Source organism: Oncorhynchus mykiss, chromosome 13, assembly GCF_057628025.1.
Source record: "Oncorhynchus mykiss isolate SJ-2025 chromosome 13, ASM5762802v1, whole genome shotgun sequence".
NCBI lineage: Eukaryota > Metazoa > Chordata > Actinopteri > Salmoniformes > Salmonidae > Oncorhynchus > Oncorhynchus mykiss.
Window position 1 is genome coordinate 62,479,478 of NC_143034.1, and position 13,023 is coordinate 62,492,500.

The 13,023-nt window shown below is 41.4% G+C and overlaps 3 protein-coding genes across 4 annotated transcripts; 1 reads left to right on the plus strand and 2 right to left on the minus strand.

Moving 5' to 3' along the window:
• Window positions 1-30: 30 nt before the first annotated feature.
• Window positions 31-5,742, minus strand: LOC110538745 (ER lumen protein-retaining receptor 2). The gene is made up of 5 exons (XM_021625707.3): window positions 5,399-5,742; window positions 3,992-4,092; window positions 3,386-3,544; window positions 2,992-3,244; window positions 31-1,320 (listed from the first exon to the last, which is right to left on the minus strand). The coding sequence occupies exons 1-5, from the start codon at window positions 5,487-5,489 to the stop codon at window positions 1,286-1,288; spliced, it is 639 nt and encodes a 212-aa protein (XP_021481382.1). The 5' UTR covers window positions 5,490-5,742; the 3' UTR covers window positions 31-1,285.
• Window positions 5,729-8,404, plus strand: LOC110538736 (immunoglobulin superfamily member 6). Of its 2 annotated transcripts, XM_036941490.2 has the most exons (6): window positions 5,729-6,114; window positions 6,268-6,609; window positions 6,777-6,877; window positions 7,034-7,084; window positions 7,431-7,541; window positions 7,779-8,404. In XM_036941490.2, exons 2-6 carry the CDS (start codon window positions 6,273-6,275, stop codon window positions 7,827-7,829), a joined length of 651 nt encoding a protein of 216 aa, XP_036797385.2. In that variant the 5' UTR covers window positions 5,729-6,114; window positions 6,268-6,272; the 3' UTR covers window positions 7,830-8,404. The 2 variants fall into 2 exon arrangements, with proteins under 2 accessions (XP_036797385.2, XP_036797386.2); XM_036941491.2 differs by lacking the exon at window positions 7,034-7,084 and having other exon boundaries at window positions 5,747-6,114.
• LOC110539024 (solute carrier family 68 member 1) lies at window positions 7,983-12,990 on the minus strand. Its single transcript, XM_090197073.1, has 8 exons — window positions 12,434-12,990; window positions 11,684-11,998; window positions 11,255-11,551; window positions 10,998-11,120; window positions 10,637-10,791; window positions 10,306-10,389; window positions 9,685-9,828; window positions 7,983-8,862 (listed from the first exon to the last, which is right to left on the minus strand). Exons 1-8 carry the CDS (start codon window positions 12,644-12,646, stop codon window positions 8,721-8,723), a joined length of 1,473 nt encoding a protein of 490 aa, XP_090053199.1. The 5' UTR covers window positions 12,647-12,990; the 3' UTR covers window positions 7,983-8,720.
• Window positions 12,991-13,023: the final 33 nt, after the last annotated feature.

The following is a 13,023-nucleotide window of genomic DNA, read 5'->3' on the forward strand; positions in this document are numbered from 1 at the left end:
GGTGTTTCACATTAACAAGGTAAAATTGTACTTTTTCATAAAAAGTTTATTGGAGGCGAGGTTGTATCACAGTTATCATGCAACTTAAAACAAAAGAAGCTATAGGAATGACAAATGAAAAGACTATAGGGGTTTACTTAGCTGGAAAAATGGGTCAAATCTCAACATTTAACTCAAATGCATCTATACCAAACACCATATCTCACACGCATTCCCCCTGAACACTGTTCTAGAATATCATGTATATTTCAATGGGTCTTTTTACCTCTGTGACAAATAACTGCATCTTAATTTAAACAGCTAAACAAACTGACCATGTAAGGTGATTACAGTATTCAATCAAATTAACCTTAGTCTATGACTGCATTGAAAACAAACCAAATAGCCCTGTCGGGAAGCACATTTACTGATACGGACCCCTAAATTACTTACAATCATCCAATGTTGAACAAGCTGAGCCTGGGCCTAAGTAATGCAATAAACTCTTCTTTTGGTTGGGGATGTGAAAGGTGATATGTATCATGTTAAGATGGGAACTTCATCTTAGAAAGGCAAGTATGTACATAAATGGAGGACACCAAGATGAAGAATTTATGCTTTCAAATTTGACAACTGCAGTGAAGGGAATTTTACCAAAAATATCAAAAAGGGCAACTGGAAAAAAATATATATATTGGGCAAAGGGTTCTATAAACACAAGAACCCAGAAGTGGGCTTTGCAGGATTACTTTTTCAAGAGAGGAGTGCAAACTGGGATATCCAAATGAAAGAGCACCTACAAAACACAAGTAAATGTAGTTGTGAATAATAAATTGGCCAAGGGGGTACAGTCATGTAAAAACAATGTATGAAAAAATAGCAAGACATAAAATCATTACATAATACTCCTTGACACATCGTTTCCATCTTAATCATAAAGACTACATTTTTGTATTTCATTTTGAAGTTTGGCATGGTACTTTGTATTGAGTCAACCCTAATCAATACAATGCATATTGAGCCATCAAAGAGCACACCTCACATGTCTATTTTTTGAACAGCAATGAGAAAAGGTAAGGCAATATGCTAAAAATAGATATCTGATGACTGCGTGAAGACCTGGGATGACCTCTCATTCAGTTTGAGCCGTTTGTTGTTTACCAGTTCAAAGTTATTCATGAAGAAGACTAGTGTTTTCCCCCTTGAGTCGCTCTGTCTCTCAGGCATCTTGCTCGGCGGGGTTCTGTGATGTCATCTCCACGCACCCTGAGTCTGCTGGAAGACACGGGGTCTCCGTCTGTACCTCTCATGCTGGCAGGCTCAGCTTCTTTCCTTTCAGCACTGAGGATTATTGAGATACATGTCAGAGGGTCCAATGATTTAAAAAATATATATATTTCCCTTGCAGTGTGCCGACTCCTGTGTACTACAACATTCAAAGTGTATCTAGATAGATTATAACTCATTTAGGATAGGATGTAGTCCTACAAACTCAAACATCAATAATTTACTAACTCTATTTGATCAATGTACCAATCAGGCTTCAGGAAGAAGCATAGCACAATTACTGCAGCCATTTTACATGATATCACTGAAGCCATTGACAAAAAACAGCACTCGGTCTCACTTTTTATTGATCTCTAAGGCTTTTGATACAGTTGATCATGCTATACTAAGGCAGAGACTGTCGAGTGTAGGTCTTTCGGAGCATGCAGTTGCATGGTTTGCTAACCATCTGTCTGATAGAACTCAGTGCACTCAATTTGACGGGCTTAAGTTTGTTAAATTGTCTGTCTTGAATGGTGTGCCCCAAGGCTCTGTACTTGCTCCACTCTTATTCACATAAATGATTTAGACAAAAATGTCCAAAATGCACAACTTCATTTTTACATTTTTCACTGTTATTTACTGTTGTGCCTTGTCTCTTACAAAAGCTTTCCAGAACATGCAAACTGCTTTTTATACTGTTCAACATACCTTGTGTCAATTGAAGCTTATCCTCAATACTGACAAAATTAAACTAATGGTGTTCTCTAATGCAAGAAATAGACCTCTGAACCTTTCACCTATTACTACCTGTCAGGGTAAGGAGATTAAGGTTGTAACCTCATAAATATCTTGGAATTTTAATTGATGACAGCCTCTCTTTTAAAATTGCATATTCAACAACTTACAAAACAATTGAAGCTGAAATTGGGATTTTATTTTAGGAATAAGGCCTGTTTTTCTTTTGAAGCCAGGAGGCTAGTGTCAGCTACATTTATGCCTTTACTAGACTATGGGGATATTTTATATATGAATGCTTCCGCTCAGTGTTTGAGATCACTCTTTACCATGGCACTTTGAGATTTATTTTAAACTTCAAAACCCTTACGCACCACTGCACTTTGTATACCAGGGTTGGCTGGCCTTCTCTAGTCACTCGTAGGCTCAGTCACTGGTATACTTTTATTTACAAAGCCATTTTGGGTTTACTACCTTTTTATTTGTGCATTTTTAATGTTCAGAAATGTGGTGTGTACTCTCTTCATTCGCTGGACTTTATCCTGCTAACTGTTCCAAACGTCCAAACTGAATTTGGTAAAAGGGCTTTTATGTACTCTGCGCCATCGTCTTGGAACGCCTTACAAAATACTTTTAAACTGGAAGAACTTGTCCTGATTGGTGTTTTTAAATCACTGATGAAGGACTTTGAGGCTGATTCCCTGACCTGTCAATGTTTTTAATTTGCTGTTTTATACTCTTGTGAATTCAATGGTTTTTACTAGATTACTTGTAGTTTTTCATGTTGTCTGTCTAATTTTTTTGTAATGACTTTATGCTGCCTATCTTGGCCAGGGCGCTCTTGAAAAAGAGATTTTAATCTCAATGAGCCCTTCCTGGTTAAATAAAAAATAAATAAAAAACTCCAACAAAGCTTACTTACGCATACATAAAATACCAGATGGTCAAACAGCGAATACACAGATGGCAGAACATAAATCAGAGGTGGACATTTAGGTGGACACTCACCTTTGGTGACATAAAGGTAGAAGAAGTCACAGTAGAGGATGGTCTGCACCATGCCGGCCACAATGGCGATCATGTCGAAGAAACCCTCGAAGTAAAAGCGCCAGATCCAGTTGAAGAGGTACAGGGCCCGGTAGAGACCCAGGAAAAACAGGTAGTGGGTGGTGATGGTCTCCGCCTCGCCCGTCTTACTGATCATGAAGAGCTGGGGCAGGATGGCCACCGACTCCAGGTAGATGGAGAATGTCCACAGGATCTGATAGAAAGACAAACACACAACACTGTATATTAGCCATTAATCTCATCCGCCAGCTCTCTCACAACTGACCATGCGGAATAGGTTAAGTAGACATCAACTAGGGGCTTCTCCTTCATATGTAATGTAAATGTCTCTAACCTCTAGGAAAGAGAAGTCATGGTTGACCAGGCAGGCGAGGCCCCCTACAGGAACCACCAGGAATTCCATTCGGAAGCTGTCATGGTTCCCATCATAGGTGGCCTTGAACTTCATGTAGATCAGGTAGACAGTGGCGTAGGCACAACCAATGTAGATCACCTGCAGAGAAGAGTATAGGGAGAAAATGAATGTATTCCATGTTAAGGGTGGCAGGGTAGCCTAGTGGTTAGAGCATTGGACTAGTACCGAAAGGTTGCAAGTTCAACTCCCCGAGCTGACAAGGTACAAATCTGTTGTTCTGCCCCTGAACAGGCAGTTAACCCACTGTTCCTAGGCCGTCATTGAAAATTAGAATTTGTTCTTAACTGACTTGCCTAGTTAGATAAAGGTAAAATAAAATGGTGCTGAGAAGAAAATAGTAGCACAGTCTCTCATAAGGACTAGGGCCAGAATAAATCTACAGATAGAACCCCCAGAGAGATTTGGTGAGGACATTGTCAATTGCTTATGCAGACGACTAAGGGATTCTATGCCTAGCCCAACTTAATCTTAACACTTAATCTATACTATGGAGAGAAGGAAAGGAAGGCTCAGCCATCCTCTTACCTTCATGGTGGTGTTGTAGAGGGAAATGAAAGAGGTGAGGAGGTCCAGGTAACGAGTAGTGAAGACCAAAGCAAACAGGATCTGGCTCTTCCCAGAGATACCTGGATGGGACAACCAGTTTAACAACAGTAGGACTGATAATACCTGGGAATGAAATAAGAAATTCTTCTAGTTTTGCATCACTTCAAGAACAAGTTCTGGAAGAATGGCAAGTCCTTCACAACTTCTGAAATTTGCAAGCCCCTTCTTCCTTTGCAAGCAACTGCCCAGTCAGAGAGCTGCAAGTGTGATAGTATCTTATCAACAGCAGTTGGAAATGTGAGTGAGACAAACCCATGTCTGACTAGAGGGTCTAGTCTGATTGCTGAAACTACATCAAGAAATGCAGCAGCATCTCAAGACCAGGGTGATCACTCTGCAACTAATGCATCTCCATGTAGGCCTAATCGTAATGTGCACAAGACATCTTATTTATTCCATATATTACAGTGACTGGTATTAGAAAAAAACAGCAGATCCTAATGCCTCAAAGGCAAATTAATCCGATGCAAACAAGGTTGATGAGAGAAACGTGTGCGAGTGTTTAGAATTTACGATGTGTTCAGCTAATTTGACACATACATTTATAAGTGTCGACTACTTTTGAGTGAGAATGCATTGATTCCTTGCCACCGAATTTAATTTCGTGAGACTTTCAAGAATGCCACGTCAGAGTCCAGATCTAACAATCAAACGCCGGGCTACATTGAGTGAACTCGCATGCCAGACTGTTGCAGAAAACAAGGTGACACTAGACGGGATGTTTAAACAAAAGTTATTCATAAATGCCTCATCTGAAAGCAAGGTACAGTGTCCAAACCTGCATCACTTTATGAGCAATCGATTTTTTTAAATCGTCGACTATTTGGGCTGTTACACGTAGCTAGCTAATGAGATACCGTAGCTAACATGTTTTGCATAGGTGGCAAACCAGATATTCAATGAAGGCTTTGATTAAACAATAATCTACTTTAAAATCAGAGCAATCCAAGTTGCCGCGCTAGAATAGACAGTTAGCAAGTTGACATGCTACTGTGGTGAAGTAGCTAACATTCAACCAATTCAAGCTCACTAGCTAGCGAACACTCCAGTGCACACAACATGATCTGCATGTTTCATGAGATATATATATATATATATATATATATACTGATCAGCACTTAAAATGCCATTAGTTGCTTGTTTGTTCTGTAGCTACCAGCTAAATATATATACTATCCATGTTAGCTAGCTGTCTACAGGGATCTAAACTACAGCTAACTAGATGCGTTGGAATATGGGCAGACGGCTAACTAAATACATGAGTAGACAGCACATAGCCAATAAGTAATTTGAAGAAATATACATTTTAGTGGCTAATATACTCACCAGCACACGACCTGGTTTTCCATATTTTGAGCAGGAGAATGATGATAGCTGCCAAGTGAGAGAGGTCTCCCGTTAACCTGAAGATGTTCATTGCTAGAGCTGATGCTTTCTTTTGACACCGGTGAAAATGACTTAAAGTCTTCTGTTAACTTTTTCCTGGTTTAAACTAGCTTTCTAGCTAACTTATTTAACCGGCTTCACTATCCCTTTTTTGATGCAACGAGTTGAAATATGGCGATAGGGCAAGTCGACGTGGAAGGGGGCGTAAGAAAAACGTAAATTACACAGCAAATTGGGTTCGGATTGGATACGGCGGTTTGAGTGACACCTGTGCTAAACACGCCCTCCATTGGTAAGAATTTCTAGTTGAATAAACGCAATGTGACTGTCATGCCAGGGCCTTGAATTTGAAGATCAGCGAACAGATTGATTCTCACATCTCGCTGATGCTGCAACACGAGAAGACAGTTTTGACTGACAACTGTGATAGAATTTGTTTGGGATTACAACACCAAACACATAATGATGAGATACTTGGTAAACAGGATGGAAAACTGAGAGAAGTGAAAACATCCATCTTCCTGTTCTGTCTATTGCACACTTAGTCAGTCATGAGATCACAGCGCGCACACACACATATTGTGTCAACATTATGTTTTCATCAGAACGGATTTGTCAGTGTTCTCATCTATCACGCTAATTAATCTCGACAGCCGGTAAGGACATATCAGCTAAATTAAATGTATCATATCAGCTAAATTAAATGTGATCAAATATCAGATTAAAACGGTTATGATTCCATATTAGCTTCACTAATAACGATTGAGAGTATAACTTTATGATTATACGTGTATCTCTTTTTACTCCAGTCATCATGGAGAACAAGGAAAACTGCCCCCCAGGGTTATCGTTACACCAGCCAGACGATATCATTTGGCGGATAGGGGGTCAGTCAGCCTCTCTCCCCTGTAACATCGCATATGATACCAATAGGAACATTGATTTCCTCTGGTTCGTCTTCAAGCAGGATGCTCACCACTCGGTCGATCTGATGACCCAGCAACACAAATACAGCCTGGAGAGAAACAGCCTAAATATCAACTCACTCCAGGCCAATGACAGCGGGGTGTACCACTGTGCTGCCTTGTTTAGAGACGTGGTATGCAGCGGGGCACAGGAGATAGGGCAGGGCACCACGCTGGTGGTGAGAGGTAAGAGCATATAATTAAATAGAACATGTGTCATTTGAAATTATTACTCATCATTTAATGTATATCTATGGGTAAGAGTGTTTGGGGTAGCAAGGGGGACTTTTCAGTTCTACTCAAGTTTTGCCTTTACAACCATATGAAGTGCCAGTTCTCCTGTGTGCTTTCAGAGAGGGGCGTGCAGATGGCCTGGCATGTTTTGCTGTGGCTGCTGTTTGTCCTGTTAGTCTTGTACAGTCTGGCAATACTGATTCTGATCATTCGTAAGAAGGTAAGCTATTGTATTACTCTAGATACATGCATATAATGATCATTATGAATTGGTTGTTGTTTGAGATGTAACAGAGCTCAAAATATATTGACCAATCATGCAACCATCATAATCATCTAGTCTACATTGGATTCTAACCTGCTCATTCTACACTAGACTGGGAAAGACATTGCCGTTTGCAGAGGCACACAACAGAGTGACATCCAGGTGCAGTCTTCTCTTTTGTACTGCCTCACTGAAGTTGTTCATGATGTCTTAAAGAATTCTTGATACCAGCACAATGTGCAATGTGTTCTCAATATTTAGTTTCACCATGTTGTGGAAAGCCCAATGTCTTAAACAAGGAACAGCTCTATTTCTAAGCCCTTGCTATCATTGTTTTGTAAGAGGGGGTATTCCTCTTCAGTAAATTCCTAGTAAAATCCTCAGTCTCACAATGTTGAGACTTTAATGTATGTTTACATTGCAGAAAGACAAGGAAATACAACACTTCTTAGTTGTTATTTACCACTGGGATGTAACCAATTTGTTTGCTGTTCATTCTCTCTTACAGAAGAATAAAGTTCGAGTACAGTTTGGTGCTGTTGTGCAAGAGCTGTACGGTAAGAGGAACTTACGAAGTAACAAGAAAAACCCCAACCACAGTGGCCCTGCTCAAAACAAGGTACGGGATGGTCACATTGCATTTTCCTAATATGGCTTATTGGCTTTCCTAATAAGTATGAGAGAGGCTAGGAAAGTGCTTAGATTTTATGTTAATGTTATGACTCAGTTATATCAACCGGTTTTCAATTGACTAAATAATCACACCTTGTTCTTAAGCAAACTTTTCTCTATCAACACATCTAATCTACACCATGTTGACTCTACAGCTGATAAACTCAACTGAATCGTCTTGCAGGTTGAAAGCCCCCACTCCAACCATCCAGAGGACATTTACCAAAACCAGTGACTCAACAAAAAGAAGAACCACTAATGACAGCTACTTCCCTACACAGACTGATCTTCAGGCGGGAGACTATAAACGAAGGACACTGCTGACCTGCAAAACGACTAACCAAAATCTAAAACTGACCCTTAGCTTAACCAAAGAGAGTAACCAGACAAAAACAATCTCGATTTATTGATAAACTTCAAATTAATCAGAAAGAAAAACAGAAGTCCCTCTACTGAATCTGAAGTTCACCTATTTGAATATCCACATTTTTTTGTTGTCCATGTTTCAGTTTGAAAAGTCAACGTAAATAACAGTGCAAGTTATTTGAATGAAGGCGTATTGTTTTTAAATGGAAACAGTGTAAAAGGACACGTAGGAACCATTCCCCAACAAATGAATGCAAATCATTTGAATGAAAAGTAATAGCATATTTGTTTGGTATTAACTATTTAGACAAAGGCACAACATCACAATGGTTCAGGTCCCATGATAACAGTATGTAGTATACACAATGTCAAAGAAAATATCTGTTTTACATTCAATTTGTTTGGAGAACAAAGTCTGAAAACGAATAAACTATGTGAAAGTAATCTGATGCTACAATATCCCTCAAACTTGGTTAAGTCATACAGTTTCCACAGTAACTAACATAATATTATTGCATAGAGTAATAGCAGACTCAGGTACTGTGCTCCTGCTACCAGAGTTAAGGTCAGTACCATTCCCTTCATCACCACCAGACAAGTTCACCGACAAACATAACAAACACATACAGATGGAGTGTTTTCTTCTGCAGTACCCTCCGGCCATTACACACCCATGTTCCCTTTAGGAGTGATGCAGCAACCTATCAAGTCTTAAAAGACAGCATAGACAGTGACTCATAAACAGCATAAATTGAGTGACTCAGCCGTCGATATACATGGTGTCCACGGTGTGACTGCTGCGTATTGAGAAGGGCTTCCAGGCGAAGACTTGCAGGGCGGCGATACACATGGGCACCACACACACCAGGTAGAACATGGTGGTGTGGAGGGCCTCCAAGTCACTGCAGGGGAGGAGTAGAACATTATTCAGACAGTACAGGATCTGTTACAAGATATAGAGGAGCTACTGGAAATGTGTTGTCATGAATTCAACCAGTGTGTCTGTGTATCAAGACAATTCATAAAAATTACATCTAATAATGCTATGATAGAGATACATTAAAGTAACGTATAATTAACTACCATGTCGTAGAATAAATGCAGTTGCTTTCCATGGGTTCACTGACACAATTAATGTAACATGTCAATGTAGCTATTTCACCACTAGGGGGCGTAAGCAGTCATCTCAGTAAGCGTAACATTAGAGTTCAAGCTTTAACCCCAGCAAGTTGTCAAACATTACATCTACGGATAACAATGTGTGATATCGGCACCTGAAATGAATCAAATGCTGCTTTAATTCAGCCGGTGACTCGCTGGCAGTGAACCAATCCTAGATCATTCCTACTCCTACAGCTCCAAAATACACCAGGCCGTAACAGTAAGACTGGTTTGGTCAGGCTAAAGTTAATTTGCATGCTGGCAGAGCAAACATGGATTATAGCTAATAATGCAAAACACAGAACAGGATCTTAAATGGTCGTCCTTGATAGTCTAAAGTGCCTTCCTCGCCTCACTTATCTGAAGACAGATCAGATACAAGCAAAATGGATGTCTACAGGGAATTCACTTTCACCTGTTCTGTACTCACCACAATAATACAATTAGCAAAAAGGAGATAAGGAGTGGACATTTAAGACTATTGAGACGTAGCCCTTACCAGGGGTTTGCATCCCTCCCAGCAGCCCTTACCTGGGGTGGGCATCCCTTCCAGCAGCCCTTACCTGGGGTTTGCATCCCTCCCAGCGTCCTTCAGGTTCTCATAGCCAAACTGGTTTAGGATGGAGACCACCAGCATAGGAGCCAGAGACTGGGCTGGTTTAGTGAACAGAGCATTGGTCCCAAACACCATGGAGGAGAGGGGGGAGCTGTAGAGGACAGAGGGAAAGGACACAACAAGGCTTTAAAACTTGATCCACTTACTTTGACGTCATAAGGATATAACAATGACAATAATAATCATGGATTGGAATGATTGGATTTATATTTTCCATCAAGGGCTCAAAGCGCTTTTAGCTCTACCCTTGCTAGTGTTTATCTCCGTCACTGTGTTTACATTCCTGTCTGTGTACTGTACGTGACTTACAGAGATGCACATTGATTGTAACCTTTTGTAAGAACATACAGCCTCTGTTACTTTTGTAATGTTAGGTAGGTGCCCTTCCAAGGGAGGCTGTTAGGTACTGTAGCACTGCCAATTAAGCTCAGTGTTAGCCTACAGAACACACCTGAGAGAGTAGTTCTATTTCTGTCTATCTGTAATGGACGGCTGGGCGGGTGGAGGTCACTGTGTGCTGATGTGGCACTATTATAACTGTGCTGTCACACAGCAGACCTGGGTTTACCTGCGCTTGTGTCTCTGAAGGTCTGAGTCGATAATGTCAGCCAGAGGCAGGTTAAACAGACTGAAGGCTGCCTGGACAAGGACCCTTAATGGCGACAAAGAGACTATATATATTTTTTTTTTACAATTAAATAGTGTTTGTATGATAAAGCAAACAGTTGTAAAATGGCACTGTTGTATATCCAACTCATGGAGCAAATCATGTTACTGAATTACATAACTGACATTGATATATGTGGAAATTTACTGTCATTAATGCCAGTGGCTACAATAACATATAAATAGATGATATAATAACATTACAATGACAATACCATAACATAACTTCTTACATGTTAGCGGTCAGGAAGAATGCCAGGATGTAGTAGTGATGTGGCCCCAGCACCAGCATGACGGCAGCCATGCCAGCCTCCACGTAGAAGGTGAGCAGGATGATCTTGTAGTAGCCTAGGCTGTGGAGCAGGCTCTGACTGCTCAGCACAACCAACTGAGAGAGATGCACCACAGAGAGATGACAATAAGATACAGTAAGTAACACTATTGGAATAAATCAATGAGGCAATGCTATAAAATAGGTGGTCTAGTGTGTGGTCAGCACTTGGCAACGCACTCAATGCAATACATTGGTGATGCTGAGTGAGGTTAGTGACTCCCTCCACTCAGTATAAAGTGTTTTGAGCTGTGGTATGTTACCTGAGGACAGATGAAGCCAGCTCCATACATGAAGCTCTTGGCCAGAGACGGAAGCACGTTTGGGGGTATCAGATGCTCGGCGAAGATCATAGTGAAGTTATTACAGAATGCCACCATGAAGACCTGGAAAAAGTGCAAAGGATAGGAAATATAAATGCAATGGTCAGCTGTGGTACACACTCACATGTCCCCATTAACAGAACAAACCACATTCTGTGCCCCCATTCAGTGGCTGTATCCAAGTCTTTTTCTCTGACCTGAAAGAAGTTCATGAGCACAAAGAGCTGGAAGTCCCTATTGGTCAGGATCTGCAAGGTCATAGAGGTCACCAAGGAGAAGGAAAGAGTTGATTGGCCAGAACCTTGGTAGTTTGACCTCTGTGCTGACCCTTTGGTGTCAAAGCGGCTCTCGCTGTGTAGGCCTGTGTAGATCATGCAGCCACAAGCCAGAACGGCCACCAGGACAGTGAAGCCCTGGAAGGATGGGAAGTCATCCATGTTCTGGGAGTGGAGGCTGCAGAATAGAACACTGGAGGAACCTATAAGTGACGCCACCTGGGGAGAGGAGGGGGAAGAGGAGACAAACGTGAGAACACTTTACTGACTTCAGACAACAAAATAAATACCATATACAGGCTAAAATGAAACATGTAAAAAAACACTACACAAAACACCTCCCTTTCCTACCTGGTTGTATTTAATGAGTCTCAACCTGCTCTGGTGGTGGCCTGATATCTCTGCAAAGAGGGCGCACTGCGCCAGCAACACAAACGTCAGCATCCCGTCGAACGCACACAACGCCACCATCAGGTGGACGCCGCTCATCCAGTCGCCGGGGGCGTACTCTCGCCATGGAAACCAGGCGAGCAGAAAGGCGATTGCATAGAAGGGAGCACCATACAGAATGGAGAGACGACGTTGAGAGCAGCACGGTACGTGGGAGTTATCCTGCAGGTAGCCGAACAGAGGGTCGTTCACTGCGTTCCACACCATGTACACCACCTGTCAAGATGAAGGGATGACATAATTATTGTCTTGTTTGCATATAAATGTGTATCTCAAAGTTGCAAATATTGCACAATTGCCCAAATTACACATGTCAAAGGACTGTATATGCTGTCATGTGTTGTTCGTTCCACTTAATAAAGTGTGAGCAAGCTGCATGGCCAATAATACCATTGTACATACATTCCTCACTACCATTGAGCATTGACATATCAAGCCAGTTATTCCCATTTTGAATTGACATACTATTATTGGGCAGTGCACAATGTTGGCCTATTATTACACAAGTGCACCATAGTCATATGGCCCGAAGGCTACAGTTGCTGTTTAACAAATAATAATGTGGTTCGGTTACTGGCCCAACACTCTAACCACTGGGCTACCTGCCTCTCATAAAGTTTACAGTATCTGTTACTGTAGTACAGTACTCACTTGTGACTGATGGAAAGCTCCTTCTGATATCTTGTACTTGTTGAGGAACAGCTTGACATAGTAGAAGCTGAATATGCTGTTCATCATGCCTGCTCCCAGGGTGGTCATGGAGTAAGCCACGGCGGCGGGGTGAGCCCCCAGACTCGCCAGGTGCCCTAGGATGTTCAGGCCGCCGAAGGTGCGAACACCTGCGGCTGGTTTCTCCACGGTCATGCTTGGTGGTGGTTTAATTTCCCCAGGCTACTCACTTTGATCTAATTACCACAGACTTGCAAATTGAGTCGAGTGTCACTTGAGTGAAAGGTGAGTTTATAGAAACGGAGTTCACAGCTATTCATATTCCATGGCAAAAGTGCTGCAGTCGAGCGCAGGATTTCTACTATTTCAGCTTGGTCAGCAAACAGACTTTGCAAATACTAATTAAGATAACCTCACTGATGAATACACAATCACAACTATGTGTTAATATAAAATAACAACATTATGCTCCTCTCCTCGATTGCAGCTATCAAACCCGTTTCTGTAAATGCGGAAATAGGCGGGGCAATAATTAATGTGACCGAACCATAACAAACAAACATTGGACAAAA

Excerpts from the sequence above, each read along its gene's own strand:
- LOC110538745 (XM_021625707.3), bottom strand. The coding sequence starts at position 5,489 with ATGAACATCTTCAGGTTAACGGGAGACCTCTCTCACTTGGCAGCTATC. Across the intron at positions 4,093-5,398 it reads GAAAACCAGGTCGTGTGCTG|GTATCTCTGGGAAGAGCCAG; the intron begins GTGAGTATATTA and ends TGTCCCATCCAG. Across the intron at positions 1,321-2,991 it reads CTACCTTTATGTCACCAAAG|TGCTGAAAGGAAAGAAGCTG; the intron begins GTGAGTGTCCAC and ends AATAATCCTCAG.
- LOC110538736 (XM_036941490.2), top strand. The coding sequence starts at position 6,273 with ATGGAGAACAAGGAAAACTGCCCCCCAGGGTTATCGTTACACCAGCCA. Across the intron at positions 6,610-6,776 it reads CACCACGCTGGTGGTGAGAG|AGAGGGGCGTGCAGATGGCC; the intron begins GTAAGAGCATAT and ends GTGTGCTTTCAG. Across the intron at positions 6,878-7,033 it reads TTCTGATCATTCGTAAGAAG|ACTGGGAAAGACATTGCCGT; the intron begins GTAAGCTATTGT and ends ATTCTACACTAG.
- LOC110539024 (XM_090197073.1), bottom strand. The coding sequence starts at position 12,646 with ATGACCGTGGAGAAACCAGCCGCAGGTGTTCGCACCTTCGGCGGCCTG. Across the intron at positions 11,552-11,683 it reads GACTCATTAAATACAACCAG|GTGGCGTCACTTATAGGTTC; the intron begins GTAGGAAAGGGA and ends TCCTCTCCCCAG. Across the intron at positions 8,863-9,684 it reads GGGAGGGATGCAAACCCCAG|TGACTTGGAGGCCCTCCACA; the intron begins GTAAGGGCTGCT and ends CCTCCCCTGCAG.